This window comes from Bremia lactucae, linkage group LG10 (assembly GCF_004359215.1).
Source record: "Bremia lactucae strain SF5 linkage group LG10, whole genome shotgun sequence".
Lineage (NCBI taxonomy): Eukaryota > Oomycota > Peronosporomycetes > Peronosporales > Peronosporaceae > Bremia > Bremia lactucae.
Genome location: NC_090619.1, coordinates 5,578,190 through 5,606,081, shown reverse-complemented (window position 1 = coordinate 5,606,081; position 27,892 = coordinate 5,578,190). Strand labels below are relative to the sequence as shown.

At 44.1% G+C, this 27,892-nt stretch overlaps 1 protein-coding gene across 1 annotated transcript; it reads left to right on the top strand.

Moving 5' to 3' along the window:
* Window positions 1–7,485: 7,485 nt before the first annotated feature.
* On the top strand, window positions 7,486–8,913 carry CCR75_006039 (uncharacterized protein; the record flags this gene model as incomplete). The annotated part of the gene is made up of 1 exon (XM_067964112.1): window positions 7,486–8,913. The coding sequence occupies one exon, from the start codon at window positions 7,486–7,488 to the stop codon at window positions 8,911–8,913; it is 1,428 nt and encodes a 475-aa protein (XP_067818855.1).
* Between the last annotated feature and the right edge of the window lie 18,979 nt (window positions 8,914–27,892).

The following is a 27,892-nucleotide window of genomic DNA, read 5'->3' as shown; positions in this document are numbered from 1 at the left end:
CCTAGCACTGTGAACTTCTCTTTACAAGAGAAGTCACTAAAGCTGAAGGCGAGTTCTACCTGAACTCCCTCAGACTTAACGAGCGCGCCGTTCGCTAAACGAACGGTCGCCTCTTCTCGCTTGCCATCCTGGCAAAGCGACTCAAACATCGCCGGTCTCTTTCTAAGAGCCGCGAGTTTCACAAAATTTTGTGATGCACCCGAATCCACTAGGAGGGTCATCACCTGGTCATAGCCTCTTACATGAGCGCTATAGACCAGTAGGGCTGAGGCCCGAGATTTCAAGACCTCAGGGACAATGCTATCCATTTGTTCCTCAACTCTGAACTTGAGGGTAGCTTCAGAGTCCGCGTCAGTAGGGCATCTCGCCCCTACTGCGCTCCTCCCCTCATTCAAACGCTCATTGTCAGCCGCCTTACGTTGACGAAGACCGCGTTTCCAAAATATGACTAATGATTTTGCCTGCATTGCAACGGGCACGTTTTGCTAGTACTGACAACAATACTAGTCAGCCTACACTGATTACAGTCAAGATGAGGTGCCCCGATTACTTCAAGTATACTGACGTGCAGAGGAAAGGTACAAGAAGCTAAGAAGTCTTAGCTGCTAGAGGTCGATACGAAAGTTTTATATATAGAATAAGTAAAACCGTAACAATATGTTAAGGGAACCGGTATACGCACACACCCCTTTCGGTATAGCCCCCCCGTCTGATTTTTCTAACTAAAGAAATACAGATTTAGAAACAAAATTTTATTATTCCGCTATATCGCAAATTTAACCGTTATTCCTCTTTAGATCGCCCTTGTAGCCTTTAGAACATCACCCTTCCTAAATTACATTAGGGAATCGCTAAAGCCTCACACTTTAATCATCTACACGAGAGTAGTGTAATGGGTGTGACTGCCCTTGAGCACATCAGAAACCGTGTTTTCGTTTGGCGATGTTCGATGTACTGCTTTTAACAGGTGAGAAAAAGCTAAGAGCGCCCGCACTTGTTGGCAAGTCATAAAAAAACGAAAAGAAAGAGCAGCAAATCGAGCACAAGGCCGAAGTTGAGCTGGAAATAAGCGACAAGGGTCGGAGGTGCGCTCTTGCGCATGCATTTTAGTTGGTTTTTGGCGGTCAAGCTAAGGTAGAATTTATTTTACTTCACTTCTACCAGCTTTTGCGGAAGTGCATACTTACCTTTCAAATAGGCGAATCTCAGTGGTCTTTTTTGTTCCCACCATGTGCGCAAGCCAGCCACAATTTCCTTATGTTTCAGCTTTTGTCGACTTTCGCTCGTAATGTCTTTGTTGAAAAAGCATCTTGCTATTATATAAAGAAATTACACAAGTTTTTTTGAAGGCCTTTTGACCTGCTGAAGCTGGAAAGGCCTGCATAAAGGTTTCTCATATCGAATTTAGTTATCAACAAGTTGCTACCATTACACTACTTTCATAATTACAGAAATAGATAATTAAGGGTTTATTCTATATCGGTTACTTTTATTACAATCGTCTTTAGATCGCCCTTTGCCCCCTCCCAAAAAAAACAATGTAATTTGGTGGAGGGCAAAGGGCGATCTAAAGACGATTGTAAATAAAGTAATTTTGGATGCAGTGGAGTGACCATACAGTGAAAATATTTTATACGACGTTTCTATTCCATACAGACGGGGAGGGTGTGTGGCTATACCAAAAGTGGGCTGTGCCAATACCAATTCCCTATATTAAGTTCTTTGATAGCGGTCTTCTATCTACTGGCTTTAATATATCAATAACTAATTTTGTAAAGCGCCTCCTTGCGCCCACCGCCTAATCGTGACTTGTAGCGATTGGCGGGGTTGATTTAAACTTAAGCCAACCAATCAATAGAACTAATGTCGTATTGCGACGATATTACCAAAAAATGTTTAATATCCCTCTTATAGAGAATATTATTTATGTATGAGGACACCCCGTTATATCAACCCCCTTAACAACAGTCACTATTGTAACTGTTGTTGACAGAAAATACTATTATGACTCTTTCTGTAAATTAGCACTTGTTTGTTTTAATTTAATTCCGCCTTTTGATTGCGCATGGTATCGAAATCCGTGCGCGTAACCTGTGAAACCGCAAAGCTGGCAGCTACACGGCTCAGTGTAACTGCTAGTGATGCAAATGTTGTACTTCCGACAGTAGACGCATATGCGTCTACTGTGGGAAGTGAATCACTTGCTACCCCAATAGTAAGTGACTGGTGCGAGTCGGCGTCGTCGCCCGACTCGGTCAGCACTCTAAAGGCCTCCGATTAGCCCGGGGCCACGTCCGTTAAACCTACGGATTCTAATGTGACTACCAAAGAGCTGATGACGAAGATGTTTGACTGTTCATTGAGAGGGTCTCGTCGTACTGTCGAACAAGCCCGAGAAAACCGTCATCGGTTGGATGCGAGATGCCCAGCTATCTCGCGAGGGTAGATACCCTCGACAGCGCACGAGGTAACTCGTTAAAACCTCCTTCACCTCACGGTGATCAAGAAGAGTTCGACTAGAAAACGTATATCACCCCTCGAATCCCTCAAAGGGTGTAGGTGTGGTGGAAAATTCGGGATCGCCTCATTCGCCGAGCCCGAGTCATCTGACTTAGATCACGTCGTCCGGTATTTACGAAAGGACGTTGATCACTAACGTTCCGTCGTCGCGATTTTGAGTCGACGGCTTACGGTGAAAATCCGTATGTTGCGGTTGATCAACTGGCGAATGAACGGACACATCAGCTTCTTCGAGACGAGCTGGGGGCAGTTCGTCAAGAGATTTCATCCTTGAAGGATGTAGTAGAACGTCTAGTTCGAAAGAAGTAGACTCTGTCCTCGAAATTATCAAGTTTTGACTCGTGGCCATCAGCCTTTAGCGAAAGCACTGGCCGTGCCTGTTTCATTCGGAAGCGGAAGAAGCCTCGTACTGATGGTAAGGGCGGAGACGTCCTTGTAAAACATAGGCTGCTTACGTATCGTACGAGGCAGCTCGATCGTGTACTCATTGCCTTGGCGGTGCAGTATACAGGACGGGCCGATAAACCTGGACAGAAATTTATTACTGCCCACATTCGTCACCACTACATGTTTTTGTGAGTTCCGTAGACAGTAGAAATATAGTATTAAAATAAAAAAGTGTTTGCTCTTTCATTTTGTCGGAATTCCGCTTCTGTCGCTCCACCGCATTAGCGATGAAATCCTGTACGAAACTGACCACTGATATTCTAGCCAGCAGATATTTTTTTACCGACTTGGTTTGTTTTTGTTATCAGTGCGCTCGGTGCGCACTACGAAGTTGTCATTCTCCTCTTCAGTAAAAGCATACTGTCTTCTCTAATATAATTGTTTACGATGCTCGGTATTTCAGCATCGTTATCAAAGTCAGTAATAGTCTTATCGCTATTACTGAGTTTGCCCATTTCAATGTTGACTGAATCAACATTGGTTTCTTTCGCGTTAGCCGTACAGTCAATGCAGGTGATCAAGAGCTAGATTGTTTCTTGCTCAAGAGAAACCCTCCGACTTAAATGAGGTCATCTTTACGCAAGTTGGGTATCCGTGGATGGCGAAAGCTATTCACGAAGAACGGTGTATGTTTTGTTGAGGCATGTACCGAATTTTTGATGAAATCATGTCATCGGCAAGAACTCGGTCAACTCGTTATTGAGTGATCGTATCCGCGAAGTATCTCTTCGAGGATAAAATTCGCACGTTTCGTATGACAATCTGTTTCCAGTTGGTGGGAAGTTGACATTTTCAACTGTGTTCCAAGTCATTTGAACACAGGTTGCCAAAACTCCACCGTGAATCTGGGGTCTCAATCTGAAACCAGTTTACCGGGTAATCCATGGAGTCGAAATATCGTGCCAACATGTGGTCGACTTCAGGACTGCAGCAAGATGGACCATCTTGCTGAAACCATTAACAAACACAAGAATCATTATTCTTGAGATCGTCTTCGAGAATTTCAAAGACGAAGATCATAGAAATGGACTGCTAACACTCTGCCGGAACTGGCAGATGCTGCAACAAAACACGGGATGAAGCACTGGGCTACACCCATTGACAAACTTTGCAAGCACGTATGCACTTGCAGACGAATTCCTACTGACGCGGCCAGTAAAAATCGCGGCTTCTCGTGAGATAGATTTTCTCACGTCCACGAGGTCCACTTATTGGTGCAACATATATATGTCGCTGGCAATGGCTGTGTAATACAGTAAACCATTGCGTGTTGTGTATCGATCTGCTGAGGTCGACAATCCATCAGAGGATTGTTGTGATGGATTTTTAAGGTCATTCAGCAACCCTTTACGAGCCTTATTTTCTTAATAGAATCTTCAAACGTCGTCTAGTATTATTGACGACGGATACTTATTGTTGCAACAGTGGATTCATGCTCACTGTTGATAGTTGCAAAAGTGGGCTTATCCTTACTGTTGTATTGCGTAGCCGACTCAAAATCGGGCCGGCGGAAATGAGCATCAGCGACGATATTTTAAGTCGTCCTGGTTAATATTCCACGGAGAAGTATACTTCGCGAAGGAAGACAACCATCTCGCCATTCTTTGCGAGAAGATGTATGGACTGATTACGGCCGTGCGTAAAGACGCATGAGCCGTAAAAACAATGATCGGTCCATCTCCTTGAATAAGGCGTACATTCATGTCTCAATCCACTCGACTTCTTCGAGTGGTGGGCCTTCGGCGCTGTGCATTAGCAGAGCCGCTGGCAGCTGACTCCACAGTGTGATTAGTAATCACACTTGGATCTTCGGCAGTTGTACTAACGACCGTACCACAAGTAAGGCCATCGCACTCACTCGTAGTACATCCACACGCTTGTGGACGCTCCAAGACGTTCATCAGATGGCCATCTGATGAACAAGTGGCAGGCATCTTTATGGATCGATGCTGCCAGCTGATCCTTGGCTCGTATTTTCTGAGCCATGGTAAACCTAGAATGACATCAAAGTTGTCATCCAAATCCAATAAGATTTAATCATCATCATACTGTAAATCTTTTAACGTGTAGTGAAATTTCACTACGCGTTTCATTACTGTTATCGATGCGCCTGTCGCTAGACGCACCGTCATCCTCGTTGGAGGGATGTCGCGCTCGACATATTTGAGCCTACGACCCTCTAGTGACTGGCGACGAATAAAGTTATTCGACGCTCCGCAGTCCACTAGGGCTTTAAGTGACAAATCATTTGTCACATTCAACTTCAAGGTGATGAGGATACCTCATCACCAGGTGCAGAGACACTAATGCTAGTGTGTCTGGAGCAAATTTAGTCAAGAGATTTGCAAATTCTCTTAAGGTTGCTGGATCAGTAGGGCGTTGCGCCCCTACTGACCCCGACCATTTCTTGGCGGTCCGCCTCGCTGTTGCGATTTCGCAACAGCGACGGACCCGCGACCGTTGCTCTTTCTTACATTCGGTCCATAATTACGTTCAGTACCTCTCAGTACTGGGCGTGGGGCACTACACTCATTAGCGTAGTGTCCTAACTTTTGACATCAATTGCATTTCTGCAATCGCTTATTGTTCAAAAAAAGCGAGATTTTTTGCCTTCGACATAAGAGAGGTCCATAGGTTCTGGACCTCCTAACTCGTGCCATCTTGGAGGACGATATGATGACGAACTAGCTTGAGCCTGTCTCAAGCTAAAGTCCGCCTGTTCCGCAACGAATATTGTTTCTTCAAGCGTGTCCAGTTCTAAGCGGAAGAGGTGGGTCTTTACGGGACCATACGTAATACCTGGCATGAACACTGTAATCAACGTGTGTTTATGAACTGGGTTGTTTGTGATACAACTCGCTAAGAGTCGTATGTGATGGGCATAAGCGTGAACATCACGCTTGCCTTGCTTGAGTTTCAGAAGCTCTGATCGAGCTCTGTACTCATCCCTAGGCTGTTCAAACGTCTGTTAAGCCGGGCTTTATAAGCCTCAAGCGACTTAAGGACATATGGGTCGCGCAACAAAAGGCCTAGTGCCCACGTTTTGGCACGACCTGCCAAATCTGACTGAGCAAATGCGGTTTGGATTTGCTCGTCGACGATGTGACGAGCCCTTATGGCATCGTCCAACTCGACAAACCATCTCAAGAGGGAGTCTTCTACGACTCTTCTATACTTAGTGATGTCAATCTTTAAGGTTTCTGAAAGACGCGTGTGCGTCATCCCAGGTACAGGGGTCTTTTCCTGTTGTAACCTCAACAGTTCTGCCTGTTGAGAGCCTTGCTGATTAAGCAAGAATACCTTCTCCTTCGCCTCGTCAAGCTCATGTTGTATGAACTTGGCGATGGCTGAATGGAGGGCATCTCTGTCCAAACTGGACAGCATGGCCAAGATGGGATCATTCTCTACGGTCGAACTCATTCGTTCGACCGCACTCCTTTCTATGTCACTTAGAAACGTGTAGCTATCACGCGAAACGTGATGCGTTTTCCATTATTATTTAAAAAAAAACATGTCCGTGTTGGATGATGAACTGTGGTCCTTGGACGGACTACAAAGTGCTACCAGGTGCAACGGGGCACTTCTGACTTGTACTGCTTCAGTACAAGTCCACTTCGCACTACCTCAGTGCGAGTGGTGCCTCACGTCACTTCACGTACACTAGTACGTGCAGAGGAAGACTCTCTTTAAAACACTTGCTTCAAAAAGGGTTAATTAAAAACTATATTAGTATAATCAAGTTCTTTTGTTTCTAAATACTTGATACCAACTTAATTATATACTAATTAAAAACATGTAATAAAGTCTTATATGTCTTTCTCTTTGCGCGCGTCCAGCGCTGACTGGACCGCGGAGAAAGTAGATATAATGATATATATCTACCAATGAATACGTTTTTAGAATATTACCATGTAAAGTTATAATATTTAGAGAATATAACTTTACATGGTAATATTCCCTTTTGGATAATATATTAATTAACAACCTTTAAGTGTTAATTTCATGTAACGATAATCACCGTTACAGTGGCCGCATAAAGACGTGCCCACCTCCATGAAGCCTGGCACCAAGTATGTAACTGGGTTTCCTCCTACATGTATATTATTTTCTTTAAGATGGAGCGCAGCTACCTCGCTCATAAAGTCAGAGAAATACTTCAAACTCATAGAATCACTTAGTTCTGTATTACTAAGAAGTTCCACAACTTAAATACTAGTTCAAGGATCTGTCGTTCGTAGAACCAAGTGGCAACTTATTCCCGATAGTATGGGCCTGAGGAAGTTACTATCACTGGTCGTAGCACAAGTCTACTTTAAGATCACAAGAAGAAATGAATTAAAGTGAATTTTATTTCATATTTTAAAAATTCACCTTACCCTTACTTCATTAAAAGTAGATTTCGCCACCAGATATCGATCTGGTGGCGAGGTGTAGACAATTAAACTTAAGACTTATTAATTGTAAGTAAAAACTGCACGATACCGCGTCCAATCGAGCAAAATTTTCGGTCGGGGTACCATGAAAGTCGTCGTTGTCGGCTCCGGCATTGGTGGATCATCTGCTGCCTACCACCTCGTGAAGGATGGCCATGAAGTCATACTTATCGAGAAGAATTCGACGCTGGGAGGCCACACGTATGGGATGGAAATTGACGGAGAGATGGTTGACATTGGCTTCATGATGTTTGGCGATTCCAATCCCAACATCAAACAGTGGTTTAAGTCGCTAGGCGTGACTCAGGAAGACGGCACGACAAAGAAGCGTATTCCCATGAGCCTCACGGTCACATCGGATATAAAAGGTGATCTGCAGTTCTCATCACGTGCGCCATTTAACGGCAGTGCCCGCAACCTTTTTGACTTTCGGATCTGGCGCGTGCTTATTGACATATACAAGTTCACGATGGACCTCATGTCGATGCCTGTGAAAGAAAATATTACCACACGTGAATGGGCCGCCAAAGGCCGTTACTCGAACGTTTTTTTTCGCCATTACTTCCTTGCTTTTGTCTCCATTCTCTGGACAATTCCCAAGCACGACGTCCTGGACCTTCCTGTTTCGCAGTTTCTTCGATGCCTCAAGTCACACTCCAATTCATTATACATACCATTGTGGCAAGTGATACTAGGAGCGCTGGGGCGTCGAACGGATCGTCCGAGGCACTTGTGGTGGTACGTCGGCTCAAGCTACGTTGAGCCGTTCATTAAACTCTTTACCGAGGAGTACAATGGAACAATTCGTTACAACGCCACTGTTGATGAAGTTGAAAAGGGCGGCAAGGCTGTCATTTTAAAGAGTGGCGAGAGAATTGATTGTGACCATGTCGTACTCGCAACCCACGCAGACGAGAGTGCTGAAATGTTGCGTTGGAGTGAGAAGTCGTATAGATCACTGATGCGTTTTCACTACCACAAGAGCTTGATTTATGTTCATTGTGACCCTGTCATGCTACCGTTCTCAAAGAAGGTGTGGAGCAGTTGGAATGTTCTCATCACCAAAGATGATCAGTACATTCTGACATATTGGATGAACCGCATTCAGCGCCTTAACACCAAAAAAGACGTTTTTGTGACCATCACACCTCACGACTATCAAGGCAAACGTCCGGCTTCGGATACAATCATTTCTACTTTTCGCTGGGACCACCCGCGCCTCTTAGCAGATTGTATCCCACAGAATGAAATTATTCAAGAGGATGGCATAACTCTTTCCGGTGCCTGGCTTGGCCGCGGATTTCACGAGGATGGTTTTGTAGCAGGTCGCCGTGCAGCAGCCATCGTCCGCGACTCGGCTCACCAACATACGGTACTGTACGAAGACCCCGATAACATTCATGTTCCTGCCGTCCCTCCTTTTGGTATACCATTTAGTTTTCACCTAGTTGGTGTAACTATCATCTGTCTCATGGGCTGTGGAGTCGCCAAGCTACTAAGCAAGCAAGCTTGATCTTCTCATTGCGCGGCACAATGTATAGAGATCAGGCCTTATAGATGCCTAACAAATTAAAAGTGCCGTAGTGTTCTATTTTCGATTCGCGGAGTAATTTACTTAAGCACAAGCACATCAGTGCAAAAAGGTCGACAGAACTACGATTATCCTTGCAATTGGTAGTCGATGACTCGCTGGTGAATTTCTGAAGATCCTGTAACATCCGGTCTCGCAAAGGTCGTCGAAAGCGTAGAAGGTCAAGATATCGTATTTTGTCCACTTACTGCAAAATAAATGCTTAGCGTCTACTACCAGGATATGCGTCGATTGCAAATCGAACACGTGTATTCGTCAATTGATGCATCCAGAAAACGAAGCAATAAGTTGGACATTTGTGACGTGATTTTTTTACGAATCAACAACGAACTCCCCTTACGATCTTGTTGGTCTTGCAGTAAATGAAATCCATCGTCCTGATTGTCTTCTCGACATTGTTGCTTAAAGAGATCTCAGTCGCTGCGACCAAGTTAAAATCTCGAAAGGCGGCTCAAGATCTAAGTGAAGTAGGTTTCAAGAATTACGTATCTTCGTGGACCTCTGTTATAGTCCTCTAATGTAATACTGAAAAAGCCTGATGTTCTTGGTCAATCAACAAGTCATCCAGGACAATTAGGTTGCGAAGTTTCGATTCGTGTTAGATATAAACAAAGAATTTATTACAAATTTGTGTTAATCGCCATTGTCGCGAGTTTACTTACGTTTCTCATCACCCGATGGACAGCGTGCACACCCTTATAGCATTTTGGGATCGATGGTAATGACAGCACATTGTGAAACAATCTTGTTACAGTTATCCCAATTAATGGGAGTTCCATTCATTTGACGGAATTGGAATTCACGTTTGTGAAAGACAAGAGAAGAGCAAAGTAAGGGATCAGCTGAAACCGATTAGCGCTGCATCTTACCTTGGATGTCGAGAGCTGAATATATCGCATCTTGTGGGGCTCTGTTCGGGGAAAACGCCGTTCTCGGTAAAAAAAAATGAAAATATCTCCCTGCTGTCCTTGCGTAGTACAAGTAGCTGCCAACTGCAATTTCAAGTGTATTGGGGTGTCCGTTACATAAATATTATTTCTTTTAAGAGGAATCATAATTATTATTTCCGATGAGAGGAAATATATAAAGAAAGAAGACAAAATTATTATCTTTATTAATAATTTAACTTAATAGTTCCAATATTACCAAATTGGTAATATTGACGCAATAAGACTTTAGTTCTATTGATTGGTTGATTTAAGTTTAATCAACCGCCAATCGTTAAAAGACGCGATTGTGCGGTGCGCAATTAGGCACCCTACATAGTTTGTTAATAATATAATATGGTCAGTAGTATAAATAAGATCGTTACGTAGGAACTTATTACATTAATACAGTTTTACTTTTTCTCTACTTTGAAGCCTTAGAACCAACTTTTGGTAGCTAAGACTACCTATCCCTGTAATCTTCCTCTGCACGTCGTGTACGCGAAGTAACCGAGCCACCCCACCTTCACTGTAATCAGTGTAGGCTGTCTAGTACTGCTAACAGTATTAGTAAAGTGCACCTGGTAGCACTTCAAAGTCCGTTCAACGGCCCACGCACGTTCAATCCAACTTGGACATGTTGGATGATGAAGGAGGGAGCTTTCAAGCCCCTCAAGAAGGCTATCACGCAACGGGTGAAATGTTTACTTATTGAGTGACCTTGAATGGAGAGCCATCGAACGGATGAGTTCGGTCGTAGGCGAGCCAGCCGTTTGCGACACTGTTCACTCTGAACACAGATGAACAACAAGCGGCCATAGCCGAGTTCAGTCAACACGAACTCGACGGGGCCCCATAAAAGTAGCCTTGCTTCACCAACAAGGCTCTCAGCACGTGGAGGTGTTAAAAGAACAGGGTGCTCAACAGTCGAAATTGGTTGTTGTTGTTGAGATGGCAGCATTTACATGCTGTTAGCGAGCCGACGCTTCGCGTCGACCTGAAAGCTTAAAGATAGAAATCTCTAAGTTTAAGGCAGTCGAAGGCGACTCCATTTGAGATGGTTCGTCGAATTAGACGACGCCATAGAAGCTTGCCGCATCAATGATGATGCGACGAAATTAAAATTTGGCATGTCTAACTTAGCCAGACGTGCCAATCTTGGGCCTTAGGGCTTAAGCTTCACGACCCATTAGATTTTGGGTCGTATGATGTCTTTAAGACCCGGCTCAGGCAAACATTTGAGCCACCACGTGCCGAATTCAGGGCTCGAGTTGAGCTCCTAAATTTAAAGCAGGGCAAACGGGACCTATATGCTTATCCAGCACACATGATACCTAGTCAGTTGTATTGTGAGTTTATCCAATTGATGAACAAACACAGTAATTGTTCGACCTCTCGAATGCGTTGAGTGGTACGAAACAAGAATGCTTGCTTAGAAAGCAACATCCAAAAAAAAATGAAACGCCTGTCTACAAGAGGCAGTGCGAAAGTCCTAGATCGAATGTAGGGATCGTAAAGGATCTCGCTGTGAATGCGCAATAACAGCTAAAAGTAGTCGGGGGAGGATACTCTCCGAAAAAACTTTGGGGAATAACTTCCCATGGATCTGCGGGAATACGTCCCAGAAATCTGTGGTCAAATGTTCCCAGATATTTTTGGAAATTAGTTCCAAATAGGAAACTGATACATAATTTTTTTAGTAAACGATCAAGTGTAGGCGCTTATTCACTTGGTCTGATAGCGCTTCCGAAGTTAACTTCGGAGATAACTCAATTGTCAACGCTGAAACTGAAACAATTCTTGCGTGATCTGCGAGTGGCAAAGTCAAGCAGATCTGCGTACTTGTCAGAGATGACAACATGAGAAGTTAGACACGAAATATTAACATCAGAATGCTAGTAGTGATATTAATATTAGTGTGTTCGCAAATATAGCTATGTGGCCGATATTTGGTCGGCAGTAGTATTTCCTGAGAGCGAACGGGTTCTCAGCAGCTCATCGAAGGACGAAAGGGTCCTCGATGAGAAGACTCTATTGGAGCGTTTTACGTCCCAAAACGGGGAGTCTTTAGAAATTGATCGAATAATTGGATGTATTCTTTGAATCCAACCGTGCGAGTTGCCTAAAATTAATGGCACTCGGCATGAAATCGACCTGATGTCTGGTTACAAATACTGTGTCATGAAGCAGTCCCCATTGCCCCGTGAACAAAAATTAGCGATCGACAACATCTTTGCCAATCGATTAGCAGCGGGTCATGTGAGAGAGTTAAGCTCTCACATATCTCCGACCTTCCGTGTGCGTGCCGCAACAGAAGGGTAGAGGAAATGCATGTGTTCAATAAATTGAACGCTGTAACGGAACCGGCTCAAACGCTAATACCATAAAAAGGCGTAATCATTAATGGTATATGAAAGAGTACTGTTTCTTTGTCAATGGATCTGATGGATGGATTTTTATCAGATCCTTATGCGTGAACACGATATCCCGTTCACAGCAGTAGGCATCCCAAGCGGAATGCTACGGAAGTGGCTAGTTATGCCACAGGGGCTTAGTAATGCCACAGGGGCTTAGTAATACCCCTGCGACATTCAACAGATGTGATACGAATCTGTTAAGAAATTGCGGGATTTTGCGCCGAGCTATTTTAAGTACGTCTTCGTTCATAGCAGAGGCTTGAACGGGAAGTCGGACGTTGAAGTATATCGTATACACGTCCAAAAGGTTCTTACACTTATGCGTAAGCATGAGTTGTACGTAAATCTTAAGAAGTGCATATTCGCTGCAATCGAAATACCACTTCTTGGGTGCATCGTGTGTAGCCACGGTGGACGCACTGATCCTGACCGCTCATTCATTATAAGGACCATGCGTCTTTACGCACGGCCGTGAACAGTGTACATTGGTCACAGATGTGAACCACACCCGAGTAGTGGGTCCAATTACTTTAATTTAGTAATTGACTATCCCCTTAAGTACTCTCGCAAAGAATGGCAAGATGGTTGTATTTCTTCGCGGAGTACAACCTATCCTTAGTATATAAATCAGGACGAATTAATGTCATCGCTAATGCCGATTAGCGCCGGCCCGATCTTGAGCCGGCTAAGCAAAACAGCAGTGAGGATGAGCCCACTGTTGCAACTATCAACATTGAGCATGAGTCCACTATTGCAACAACAAGTGTTCCTTTGTCAACGTTTCTTGTCGTTAGAAGAGTCTATCAAGAAGACAAAAGCACTAGTTGGGCTGATGAATAACCTTAAAAAATCGATCAAAACAATACTTGAAAGGATTGTCGGAATTGTGTTGATCCTCAACGAATCGATACACAACACGCAATGTTTAACCGTATTACACAGCCATTGCTGGCGAGACACCTCGTGTCGTCACCTCATTCCTAACAATTTGCGTTTACTCATCATGAATGAGTACCGCGATGCACCAATAATTCACTAGGTGCTCCATAGAATTTAAATAACTTCTGCCTTTATTATTCAAATTATGTTCAAAGCTGTATGCATAGAAGTTGTGGTCTTGAAAACGCCTGTGCGCAAACCGAATTCCGGAAAAAAATCTTATGGCCATTGACAACCAACCAATTAGCCGAGTCGCAATTTCTATTTTTGGGTGAAACAACGCAAGTATTACGACGGATGCCTATGACGGCAAAAAGTATGGTGGCTTTATGTAACGGGGCACCTTTTGCTAGTACTGATAAGAGTATAAGTCAACCTACACTGATTACAGTGAAGGTGGGGTGCCTCGCCTACTTCACGCACACGACGTGCAGATGAAGTTTCTAAGTAGCTACAAAGTCTTAGCTACTAAAGGTAAATTCTAAGGCTTCAGAATAGGTAAATTGTAAAGCTGTATTGATATATCAAGTTTTTTATAACGATCTTTACCTACCGGCTTTAATATATTCAGAATTACTATGCAATGCGCCTCCTTGAGCGACGCCAGTCGTGTATGGTAACGATTGGCGCGTTAATCCAACTTAAATCAACCAATCAATACAGCTTATGTCTTATTGCGTCAATATTGCTAAATTTGGTAGTTTTGGAACTATTAAGTCAAAATTAATAAAATGTATTAAGTTTGTGCTTCTTTATTTTTTTCCTCTTATACGAAATAACATTAATAAAAATCCTTTTAGGATATAATATTTATGTAACTAAACACCCCGTTACCTCACCTTACTTTAAACAAAAGTCACTCTAGTGACTGATGTAAAGTGGCTGAGAGTACTACTATCTCTCTTTCTGTAAATTAGCACTTGTTAATTTTATTTTAATGCCAACTTTTAATTGAGCATAGAAGGAACACCGGTAAATATCAGAATTTCACAGTTTGAAACCCGTGCGCGTCGCCTGAGAGTCCGCAAAGCTGGCAGCAGTACGGCTCAGTGCAGATATTAGCGATGCTAATGCGTCTACTGTGGATTTTTTTTTACCTGTTACTCCCATTGTAGGTGACTGGGCCGAGTCGGCGTCATCGCCCGACTCCGTGGCAACTATTGAGGCCTCCAGATCAACCGGGGCCGCGTCCATTAAACCTAAGGGTTTTGTAGTCAGCGGCGACGTTGTTTAACTCATCATATCTATTTGGTGATGCTTAAATGCATCACCAGGCACGAAGTGATCGTTAAGGTCACTTTCAAAACACTACTTCTGATGGTGCTAGCGTGCATCTCCACAAACAAAGTAATATTAAATACCACCTTGAGCGTTTTGTTAGTAAAAAAATGTAATCATTAACCAACGGGAGAGGTTCGCTTCCGGAAAGAAACCCTGGCTGTCGTCTACGGGTAACTTAATTTGCTGGTCTGTTATGACCAACGAACGATACAAATTTTATTGTTTGACTCATCCAGGCTTCATGAGCCTTGTGAAAACAATACCAAATTCTTCATCGATGACTTTTTCCGGCATTGACGGGATACCTGCAAGCGAGCAAAGGATGTCACTCCTAGGATTCAAGCTTGGAAAACACTCACTCAGAATGTGCAAAGAACAGGCCGTAATGCCTGGTTAGTTTTCGTGACCGGTTTATGAAACGGACTGTAGTCGGTGAACGCCATAAGCTGCACCGTATGTCTAGAGAGCGAGTCTTATCTTGACTTTCGTTGGGGGACTCATGTCCCTGCTGCTTTAAGGCGTAGTCATGCTTCTTAAAAAGCGTACTCTCTCCAAGACGCTTATTGGAGGACGTGCATCCCTTCGTGAAGGAATTAAAAACTTGCAATCCTTTTTACAAGCGCGTGAAGCACTCGTTTTCCAATGAACTTTCTAAGGAAGAGAACGGACTGTTGAACAAGACCCGAAACATCCACCGTTAGTTCGAGGTCCATAGCTATCATGCGAGGGTTAAACGCCAGCGAACAAGATAACTCGTTCGGACACCCTTCGCCTCGCGGTAGTTCAAAAATTATTCAACTAGGAAACGCTTCTCAAAAATTGTTCAACTAGGAAACACTTCTCTGTTCGAGCCCGTGAATGGATGTGGAGACGAGGAAAATCGGGTTTCCTCATTCGTCGAACCCGAGTCATCATAATAATATAGGTTGCGACCTCCGAAACTTGCGAATAGACGTTAATCATTAACGATTCCGTCGTCGAGACATAGCGCCGATCTTCGAAAAAATTGCCGCTAACACTTGCAAAAACCGTGCGCATGTTGCGATTAATCAGCTGTCGAACGAACGGGCGCACAATTCCCTTCAAAACGAGCTGGTGACAGCTCGTCGAAAGATCGCATCATTAAAGGATGCAGTTGATCGTCTAATTTGTGAGAACTAGACTCTTTGCCGAAACATTCATGCCTTAGTGCGAGACCTACACAGGCTTTGCCAGACGCCATAGACCTTTCAGGGGTGATTTGGAGCCAGTTGAGATCTCGTGGTGTTAGTACGGGCGAACACGTTCGACGTAAAACGTAGGATGTATATTTATCGTATGAGGTAGCTCGATCGTGTACCGATTGCCTTGGCGGTGCAGTAGACGAAACAGGCTGATATACCTAAGCAGAATTTTACGATTGTCCACATTCGCTACTACATGTTATGCTGGATTTACCGTAGACAGAAGGACTACATCATTAACTTTAAATATCAGAACGTTTGTGCTTCGATTGTTATCAGTGTTCCATTTCTGTCGTTCACCACATCAGCGATGGAATCCTGTACGAAACGGACCACTGCTTCCCGAGCCAGCAGAATTCTCCTGCTGAGTCGGCTTTGTTTTTAGCGCGCTTAGTGCGAACTGCGGAGTTAACATTCTCCACTTTAGTGAGAGCATCATTGCTCTCACTAGTAATTTTGTTGTCAATGCTGAGTATATCATATCAAAGTCAGCAAATAGACTAATCGCTTTTACTGAGTTTATCTTCTTCGTGTTGAATAAATCAATATCGGTATACTTTGCATTGACTTTTGAGTGAACGCGTGATGAGCAAGAGCTAAATTGGTCTTTGCTCGAGCGAGTGCCCCCCCCAAAAAATAGTCACTCTCAAAGAAGGTTGGAGTTTGTGATAAGCTTACGCTATCCGTTAAAAAGGTGTATGCTTTGTTGATGCATGTACCGAAATGTTGATGGCATATTGTGTCATTGGCATGAAATTACTCTTACTAGTAAACGAGTAGACGTATCCGCGAAGTATTTCTTTGAAAATTCGGTTTGCCCGTTCTGTCTGACAACTTTGTTTAGGGTGATCAGAAGGTGACATTTCCAAGTATGTCCTAAGTAATGCGAACACAGATTGCCAAAACTCCGCCGCGAACCGGATATCTTCATGCGAAATGTCGAAATATTGTGTTAAAACCGATACGATCACAGCGAAGGCTGTGATCGACTTTGTGACTGCAACAAGATGTACCATCCTGAACCGATACACAAACACAAAGAATAATACCAGTATTCTTGTGGGCGTCTTTTGGAAATCCGAAGACGAAGCTCATTGATACGGACTGCCGACACTCTGCCGAAAAGGCAGAGGTAATAACGGAGCATGAGATAAAGGGCTACGCTTCACCCGTTGAAATACTTTGCAAGCCCACATGTACTTGCGTACTAATTCATACTGACGAGGCCAGAAGAAATCGGGACTTACCGTGACATAAGTCTTCTCACGTCCACGATACCCAGTTATTGGTACTCATACTTGATGCATAACCGCCAGATCATTATGGGTGGGGATGAGGACACGAAAGCTGTCGCCAGCAATGGCTGTTGAATACCTAAGCTATTGCGTGTTGTGTATCTATCTATCTATCTGTTGAAAATTGATTCGATATTGACGAACCTTATAAAAATCTCTTATAAGATTTTTGAGGTGATTCATAAGACCTTTAAGAGCAAAACTACTTGATAGGATCTTCTTACGTTGTCAAGTAGTATTGAAGACGAAATACGTATTGCTGCAACGTGGGCTTATCCTCTTTGTTGTTTTGTAGCCGGCGCAAAATTAGGCGGCGCAAAAGAACATCAGCGACGACATCAAGTCCTCCTGGTTTATATTTAACGGAGAATTTATACTCCGTGAAGTAAAACAAATATTTCGCCATTCTTTGCGAGAGGTGTGGACTGCTTACGGCCTGCGTAAAGACGCATGATCCGTATAATACATAAACGGTCGATTTCACAAGATATAGACCCTAAACTTAACCAGTTCAACACCTCGGCAAGAAATTACTTCTATTGCACTGGATTACTATGTTCAGCCGGTTGAAGCTGACGAGATTGATAGCAGACGACGCGCTCTGGGCCGCCTGTGTCATATTACACAAACGCACAGCCGACTGCAAAATCGCTGGCGTCAAATACCACATGAAATGGTCTGTCTTGGTCTGCAATTGCCAAGATTAAGGCTTTCATCAACTTTGCTCGATATCCTCAGAGGATGGTTAACAATTAGCGCTCCATGACCACTTCACGTTTTTCTTCAACAAAGAAGAAACATGAACTGTCACTTCGTATTAATTGCGTGAGTACTTATGAAAAGTACGCCACTAAGTCGAGAAACTTTCGAAGTCCCGTCACATCGACCGGCGCAGGTCAGTCGATGATCGCCTTGATCCTTTCCGGATCAGTGCGTACACCGTGTCTACAAACGATGCACCCACAAAGTGGTAGTCCGCTTGCAGCGAGATGCACCCACGAAGTGGTATTTCGCTTGCAGCGAATATACATTTCTTGAGATTTATATACAACCTATGCTTACTCATAAGTGAAAGATCCTTGCGGACGTGGGTACGATGTACTCCAATGTCTGACTTTTCGTTCATCGCTTGACTATGAACGAAGAATATCATCAAAATAACCCGGCGCGAGATCCCAGACCAATATCAACAGATGGTTACAGATCTTTCGAATGTGGGAGGTCATTGCATTATAAGCCACCCCATATTATTTCGTTTGGGGCACTTGCTGCTGGGAACGGAATATCCGGTTCACGCACTCAGATCTAAAAGATTCCATCCATCAGATTCATTGACGATAACATGGTAATCTTTAATATTCCGTCAATACTTCCGTCATTGAGACTGACTCAAACTTACCCCTTGTCAAAACTTGCTCGTTGCATCGGCGTTTGAGCTGGTATTGATGCAGCGCTAAATTTATTGAACACATGCACAATTCGCCACCTTCCTGTTGCTCTACGCACACAGAAGGTATGAAAGGAGGCTGGCCCCCTCACATGGCCCGATGCTAATCGAACGGCAAAGAACTTGTCATTCGCTAATACTTGTTTACGAGGCAGTAGCCACTGCGTCATGACACAGTATTTGAACCTGGTATCGGGTCGATCTTGTGCTGAGTGCCTTTATTTTTAGGCGACTCGCACGGTACCCAATCAGGAAACACATCATTAAATTCGATCAAATAATTTTATAAATTCGAGTCATTTTCGAACATAAAATATTTCCATCCATCGAGGAGCGGCTGGGAACGTTCTTTCGCAGAAAATACGATTACCGATCGAACATTAGCCGCGTACTTATTATCTATGACAAGTACAGATCTGCTTGACTTGACCGCTACGCATACCACGCAAGAACTGTTCCAACAATAGCGTTGGCAATTGAATTATCTCCGAAATAAACCTCGAAATGCTACCAGATCAAGTGTGTAAGCGCTTACACTTGTTCCGACGTTTACTAAGACATATAATGTCTAAGTCTCTTCTTGGACCTTTTTTCAAAGGTTCCTGGAAATTTATTCCAACAGGTTCTTGGAGACTTATTCCCTCAAATTTTATGGGACTTATATCCTTTTTTTGGAAGCATCCTCCAACTACCTCAAGCTGTGGTTGCGCAATCAAAGCGAGATCCTTTACGACCGGCTCTACAGTCGATCTAAGACTTTTGCAATGTCTTTTATAGACAGGTGTTTCAAATTTTCTTGGATGTTGTGTCGTAGTAAGCAGCCTTGTTCCGAACCAACCCGTCTTAATTTAAAATGATCGAATTTAGACGCTGCCTGTGCTTTTGCAAAGGCGTCGGTAACATTCTCCACTTCACAATGGTGGACCTTCAAACAAAGTACGCTGCCTGTGCTTGTGCACAGCCGTCGAAATCGTACTCCACGGTGTGATGGGTCGTCACACTGAGGTCTTGTGCAGTCATGCTAACGACCGTACCACAAGTGAGGCCATCGCACTCACTCGTAGTACATCCACACGCTTGTGGACGCTCCAAGACGTTCATCAGATGGCCATCTGATGAACAAGTGGCAGGCATCTTTACGGATCGATGCTGCCAGCTGATCCTTGGCTCGTATTTTCTGAGCCAAGGTAAACCTAGGATGACATCAAATTTGTCATCCAAATCCAGTACGATGAAATCATCATCATACTGTAAATCTCTTAACGTGTAGTGAAATTTCACTACGCGTTTCATTACTGTTATCGATGCGCCTGTCGCTAGACGCACTGTCATCCTCGTTGGAGGGATGTCGCGCTCAACATATTTGAGCCTACGACCCTCTAGTGACTGGCGACGAATAAAATTATTCGACGCTCCGCAGTCCACTAGGGCTCTGAGTGACAAATCATTGTCACTATTAACTTCAAGGTGATGAAGGATACCTCATCACCAGGTGCAAAGACACATAATGATTGTGTGTCTGGAGCAACTTTAGTCAAGAGATTTGCGAATTCTCTTGAGGTTGTTGGATCAGTAGGGCGTTGCGCCCCTACTGACCCCGACCATTTTTTGGCGGTCCGCCTCGCTGTTGCAATTTCGCAACAACGTCGGACTCACGACTGCTGCCCTTTTTGGCATATGGTCCAAAATTACGTTCAGTACCTTTCGGTGCTGGGCGTGGGGACACTACACTCATGAGCGTAGTGTCCTAATTTTTAGCAGCGATGGCATTTCTGCAATCGCTTATTGCTCGAAAAGCGAGGTCTCTTGCTTTCGACGTAAGAGAGGTCCATGGGCTCTGGATCTCCCAGTATGGTCGTTTTGGAGGACGATACGATGACAAACTAGCTTGAGCCTGTCTCAAGCTATTAGTCCTCCTGTTCCACAACGGATATTGCTTCTTCAGCGTATCCAGTTCCAAGCGGAACAGGTGGGTCTTACGGGACCATCCGTAAGACCTTGCATGAACACCGTAATCGACGTTTGTTCATGAACTAGGTTGTTTGTGACACAACTTGCTAAGAGTCGTATGTGCTGGGCATAAGCGTGAACATCACGCTTGCCTTGCTTGGGTTTTAGAAGCTCTGATCGAGCTCTGAACTTAGCCCCAGGTGGTTCAAACGTCTGTTTGAGCCGGGCTTTAAGAGCCTCTAGCGATGAAAAGACATATGTGTCGCGCAACTTAAGGCGTAGTGCCCAAGTTTTGGCACGACCTGCCAAATTTGACTGAGCAAATGCGACTTGCGTTTGCTCGTCGATGTGACGTGCCCTTTGGCATCGTCCAACTCGACAAACCATCTTACGAGGGAGTCTTCTTCGACTCCAATATACTTAAAGATGTCAATCTTTAAGGTTTCGGGACGACGCGTGCATCATCTCAAATACAGGGGTCTGTACCTGCTGCAACCTCAACAGTTCTGCCTGTTGAGAGCCTTGTTTTTTAAGCAAGGCTACCTTCTCCTTCGCCTCGTCAACTTCATGTCGTATAAACTTGGCGATGGCTGAATGGAGGGCATCTCTGCCCAAGCCGGACAGCATGACCAACAAGTGTTACCAGGTGTAACGGGGCACTACGACTTGTACTGCTTCAGTACATGTCCACTTCGCACTAATTTAGTTGCGAGTGGTGCCTTACGTCACTTAACGTACACTAGTACGTGCAGAGGAAGTCTTCTCCTTAAAACACTTGCTTTATAGAGGGTTAGTTGAAAACTGTATTTATTATAATTATGTTCTTCTGCTTCTATCTATATAATACTAACTTAATTATGAACTTATACAAACCATGAAATAAAGTCTTATCTGTCTCTCTTTGCACGCTGTCCAGTGCTGACTGGACCGCGGAGAAAGATATATATAATGGTCTATATCTACCAATGAATAAACTTTTAGAATATTACCACGTAAAGTAATATTCTTCAAATATTATCTACCTTTTAAATAATATATTAATTAACAACCTTTAGGTGTTAATTTCATGTAACGATACACCTCGTTACACAAAGACAATTTTACGCTGTGTGTTGTCATACCCCAACAGGTTATGAGCCAAACGTGGGTAAGGCGAATGAGGTCTCAGCACGGACAACTACTTTGTTTGGGAGTTAAATGCTCGGATGAATTTAGCCAAGAAAGGGCTACTGGAGCCATCGACGCGACGAAGGCACCAAGTGCCACAAGGGCCGACGCGTCGATATGGAAATCAATGATATGAAGGCCTTCGCGATTGTGTGTACGTCAATCATCCCAAGTCTACAGTCCATGGTTCGAAATGCAGGCACGGCTGCAGAAGCTTGGGAGATAGTTAAGAGTTTTTTACTTCGAAGAAGTATTCACAACCGTGTGCAGATGCGTCAATAGTTGTGAAGGGGCAGCGAACTAGTTATCTTGTTTCGCTGGCGCGGTTATCCACCTTCACATGACAGCTGGGAACCTCGTTCCCAGCTAATTGTTGACGTTGAGGGCATCGTCCGTCAGTATTACGAGACCTATCCGATAGATCAGATGGTCCATCGAAAAACACGCACCACTGGCGCATGTAAACCGATTGCAGAACGTTTCATGAGTTCAAGATGCAGAAGGGAGAGAGTGTACTGGTCCACTTTCTAAAGTTTGATGAGCTGTGCATTTTCATGCAAGCCATCGGAGACGAAGTTTCGTCTGACGAGCAGCTCGTTATACTGCCTGGAAGCTTGTCTGATGAGTATGATCAGATCATCAGAATCATTGAGAACATGAAGGAAATTGATATTTTCCAAGCCAAAGAAATGCTTCGTCGTGAATACGAAGGCATTTCTCGCAAGGATAAAAGTGAACTTGCATTGAAGGCTACAAGGAGCTTCAAGGGCAATGTTTCTCGGTCGAAGGAAACAAGAAACAAGTTTACCGGGGCGTGTTTCGTATGTGGATAACAGGGTCATAAAAAGAAGACTGTTGGAAGATTCAAACTAACAAGAAGAATAACGAGGAAGCGTTTACTGTTAGTAAACATGGTTCGGAAGCTTGGCTACTCGACAGCTGTGCGAGCAGTCACATGTGCCCATACCAGGCTGATTTTTTGGAGATTCGATCGAAGCTTGCACATTTATTTCTTCTGCACAAAATTGTGTAGATTTTTCAACGTCTTCATTGAAAGATGTCCTAGTCGTGCATGCCACACACTAGGACTCACATCTTTAATTCCACAACCAAACACTTCGATAGTGAATGCCGATCCTAATGTTCCACATTCCATCACAAACAATTTCCCCAATTTGTTTACTTTCGCCACCACATCTTGACCATTCCTTATTACACATGAATTGTTCGTAGACGTCACATCCAATCCTTTTCCCGATAGTACAGAAATTGATAGCAGTCTGCGATCCAGCTCTGGAACGTACACCACGTCTTCAATGCGAATTGGCACATTCTTTTACAGAATAATTCGAATCGTACCAATTCCAGCAGCCATAACTGTCTGCCCATTTGTGGGTCGAGATGCCGATTGATCGATTCAACGAGTGATGATGTCGATGATCAAGACGAAATTTGTGAGGGATGTGTGACTGGAAAGTCGTTAGTCAAACCATTTCCAAAGTCAAGTCACGGCAAAGTGAAGACAAAATCACTGCTCCAAATTGTTCACAGTGATGTGATGGGTCCAATGTAGACAAAGTCTCAAGTAGGAGCACGATACGTTGTTACATTTCGGGATGATTTTTCGCGCTGTGTGGTGACATACTTCATTGCTAATAAGTCTGAAGTGCTGGGAAAGTTCATCGAATACAAGTCGATGATGGAAAACCAACTGAATTCCAAGATCAAATGCATTCGCACTGACAATGGTGGCGAACACATTAACAAGAAATTAGCAGAAGTTTGTCGCAAGGCTGGTATAGTACACCAAGCGACAGTGCCATATTCCCCCCAGTAAAATGGAATGGTTGAACGAATGAATAGGACACTGACGAAACGTGCAAGGTCGATGCTAAATCACATGCAAGTGGAAAGAAGTGGTGGGCTGAAGCTATAAACACAGCTGTGTATGTGATTAACGGGTCACGTGCGCTCATCCCCGACGAAGACTCCAATTGAGATGTGTTTTGGCTTGAAGCCAGACATATCACACATGCGCGTTTTTGGTGCTCAAGGTTACGCACACATTGACAAAGCGAAACGTGCTAAATTGGACAAGCAGGCATTTCGGTGCAATCTATGGAGATTGATCAGACTAACGGTGACCAAATAGTGTAATGGGGCACACATCGGTTGGAGATCCGTTGTTGTGGTACATTGATTTTATGGGTAAAATACCCTTTTATCTAATTTTAAAATAGTTAGTTACTTAAATTTCATTTATTATTGGTAACAAATGTGGTCGCCGCCAGATATAAATCTGGCGGCCAAAATCTATTTTAAATTATCTAGGGAAAGGCTTTTAGATAAAAATAATTAAGTAAAGTGCAGTTCTTCTTTTTGATCTTAAAGCGTTAAGTGTCTTTCTAAGGCTTGCGCATTGATCCGTAAGAGATAGAAGCCGTTCTAAGGTATATGCTGTTGGGCACTAGTTGCCACTTGGTTCTACGAACCCCTGAATCCCTTGAACTAGGACTCCTTAAGCTTTAATAGCTTGTACGACTCATTGAGTTATTAAACCCATTAATTCAAAAGAACTAAGTGACTCTCTAAGTCTGCAAGTCTTCCTCTGACTTTAGGAGCGAGGTAGCTCCGCTACACCTGGTAGCACTCGTAGTCAATCTACGCCTGAGTCTTTACAAGACTAATTTCTTACGAAAATAGACGAGGTTTCAGAATTTTCAGGAGCGCAACGCACCACTTATAACAAGCTCAAAACCTTATTTTGGCTTGAGCACGTGGCATTTATTATTTCCCAGGGACCAGAGAGCCTTCATGCGGTACGAAGACAGGACCACTTAGCGGCATCTATGCCAACCCGGTACATCTCTGTGCCTGACTCAGAGCCGAGGGCTCGCCCGCTAGCTGTAAATGTAAAAACATTTGAGGGAAAAGAGGGAGAAAATCTCCCTTTTTAGATTAAGCAGATGGAAATGTCCATTGATTCCGCCTTGTTCTTAACAGAACCGCAAAAGGTAGCTATGACCATTACCAAACTTGGAGGTAGAGCCATGGACTGGGCACTTTCGTGCAGCACGTCCTTAAACGACGCTTTTCCCTCATGGGATTCGCTGAAACAGCAAATGTCCAGCATGTTTGCACCGCCTGATCAGGCTCGCATGCGAGCACGGCTCCTAGCGACTCGACAGGGTAAAAGAACCTTAGGGGACTTTGTCCAGGAGTTGATAATTCTCATTGCATCTATGCATCAAGACCCGGTGCAAGAAGCAATTGTAGTGACCATCTTTATGGGGGGTTTCAATGAGGGCGTTGCCCGGACGGAATTGTACCGATCTCATCCGGCTACGTTCGAACAGGCAGTTGCCATAGCGCTAAGCGCCGAGCTTAACTTTAAGTTAGCACGCCTGTCTACCGAACAAGCTCTTCGAGCACAAGGGTTCCGTCCAATAGAGCGGAACCTATGGATTTAAGTCCCGTTGAGGAAGGAGAAGAGGCTCTTCAAGCTGTGAAACAGCATAAGACCATCCGTAGATGTTATCTATGCGGGAGCACGGAACATTTACGCCCTGCCTGCCCTCTTCAAAATTCGCGTAAAGCTCGAAAGAGCTTCAACTCCGACCTATACCAGAGATCCGGTACGGTGCGGGAAAACGTCGATACCCAGTAGGTGCGGGGTGCCCTACTGGGGAAGACCTAGGCTCTGTCGATCCTCAAGGAGGTGAGAATAAACAGAACCTAGCCCTAACTAGCTCGGTGCTAAATGGCACGGGGCGAGAGTTCAAGCCTGGCTTGCTAGTCGCTCAAGCGGCTGTAAAGGGCTTTGATAAGCCGTGGTCAATTTTAATTGACTCAGGAGCGTCTTGCAATTATGCTCGAAGCCTTTCCCTTGAAGGAAGTCAGCAATACGTTGAGGCGCTTAGAGCGCATGAAGGTGATACATCGCTTAGCGACTGGGACTCGTGTCACTGTTCCCAAAGTTCCATTGAACTTAGGTATAAAGTTTCTGGACTTTGACAGTATGAAACGCTGTCTCGTCCTTGATTTGGATTCGAGATATGATCTCATCCTTGGTATGGCCTGGTTAGAACACCGTGAGCCATGGATCGATTGGAGGTTTAAGACCTTAGGCGCCACGCTCAATGTTCCTAGCAAAGTTTTGGATAGTAACGAACCCACCTTTGCTAGGCAACAAAAGCGCGATTGGTGCGGATCATTGAATGAGTCTGAGAGTTTTAGAGAGTTTTAGACATCGGCATGTCTGAGCTAATAATCTCTAATATTAAAAACATTAATTCTGAGCCCGACTCAGCAGAAATAAGTGGAACGGCACTCTGTCGAGTGACACTCGTTATAATAACGATTCACTAAATGCTGAAAGCATTGTTGGCCTAAGGCCGAATCTTCAAGGGTGCAATATCCCTGAGATACGTGGAGTGGCACGTCTAAGCCCACCGGGTGGGTCGGCCGAGGTGGCACCATACTGAGTGTCAATAGTGACACTATTGGCAGTTCGCCAGGGAATTTTAGGTCAAATTCTCCCAATGCACGTGAAGCGACACGTAAACGTTCGCTGGATAAGGAAGTTGAGTTACCTAACTCCTTGTCGGATGTCAAATTAGATACCATGTCGTGTATAGAACCAATACAGGCTGGAAAAGCTGGGGACGTGAATGTCCCGGCCTCTAAGAGGCGTATTGTCTCCCCTCCAAGACAGGATGGACACGAAGCGTGTATACCCTCACAAAGTGATACGAGTGAGCAAGTACATACGCTTGTAAATGGCGTAACCGGTAACATTGAGGGGGAAGTTAACCTTGCGGCAATCCCCTCGTTGCATGCTCTTTTAGAGCTAGACGAGATGTCTATTGATGAGTGCGGTCGAGCCTTAAAAGCTGGTGACTTATCTGAAATGGTGGTCAATCGACCTATGGTTGAGTTAAACTCATCGTCACTTCTAGACGAAGCCGTCCTGGATGACACAAAAGCTGCACTTAGTGCGAGAAATGGGTCATCGATCCTTAAAGATCCTCTGGATCCCTTTTATTCCTTCATTAAGGAAATCCAAGATGTGGTATGTAATAACCCACCATCTGTTTACCTCCGGATAGAGGTGTTCGTCATGAAATTGAATTGATTACGGGAACCAAATACTGTGTCACAAGACAATGGCCTTTACCAAAGGAGCAATGTGACGTCATTGACGATCTCTTCGGTGCTAAGCACGAGGCTGGAATGGTATGAGAGAGCAAATCTCCTCATTCGACACCGACATTTTGTATCAAAAAGCCAAATGGTAAATGGCATTGTACATGCCTTTAATAAGCTTAATGCTGTCACTTTACCAGCACAAACCCCCATTCCTAGAAAGGATGTTCTTCAGAACAATATGGTGGGATGTTAAATGTACAGTGCATTGGACTTAGTCGATGGTTACTACCAATTGCTCATGCGAGATAGCGATATCCCGCTTACAGCGGTTAGCACCCTAAGCGGCATGTTATGGGAGTGGCTGGTTATGCCACAAGGGCTTTCAGCGCTTTGGCAACATTTAATCGTCTAGTGACGCAACTATTTCGCCCTCATCGAGGTTATGCACAGACTTATTTCAATGACATTTTTGTCCATAGTCGTGCAGAGCAGGGTCGGTCGGATATGGAAAACCATTTAGACCATTTGCTAGCAGTGCTCGAGTGCATGCGCACAAATAAATTGTATGCCAATGCATCTAAATGCTTTTTGGCACAGACGAATTCCTTTCTTAGGGTGCTTCATTAGAAAGCGAGGCCTTAGAGGGGATCCCGCTAAGGTTGAAGCCATAGTAGATTGGCCGGTTCCTAAAAACCAAAAGGATTTGCGTCAGTGGTTGGGTCTCGCCAATTATTTACACCAATATAGCGAAAATTACGCTGATATGGCTAGGCCATTATCGAATCTCTTCAAAAAGAATTCAGAATGGTGCTGGACTAGCACCGAAAATAATTCTATTCGAGCAGTTAAGGATAGTCTTATCCATGCCCCTATTCTGGCACTGCCAAACCCAAATTGGCCTTTCAGTGTCGTCTGTGAGGCATCAGATTTTGCCATTGGCAGTGCTCTGTTACAAACAGATGTTGATGGGCACGAACGTGTTATTGCGTTCGAGTCTAGGCAGCTTAAAGCTGCGGAAAAGAACTACCCAGTTCATGACAAAGTTACTTGCTATGAAGTATGCTCTCGTCAAATTCAGAGTTCATCTGCTCGGCTCTAAGCCGTTTGT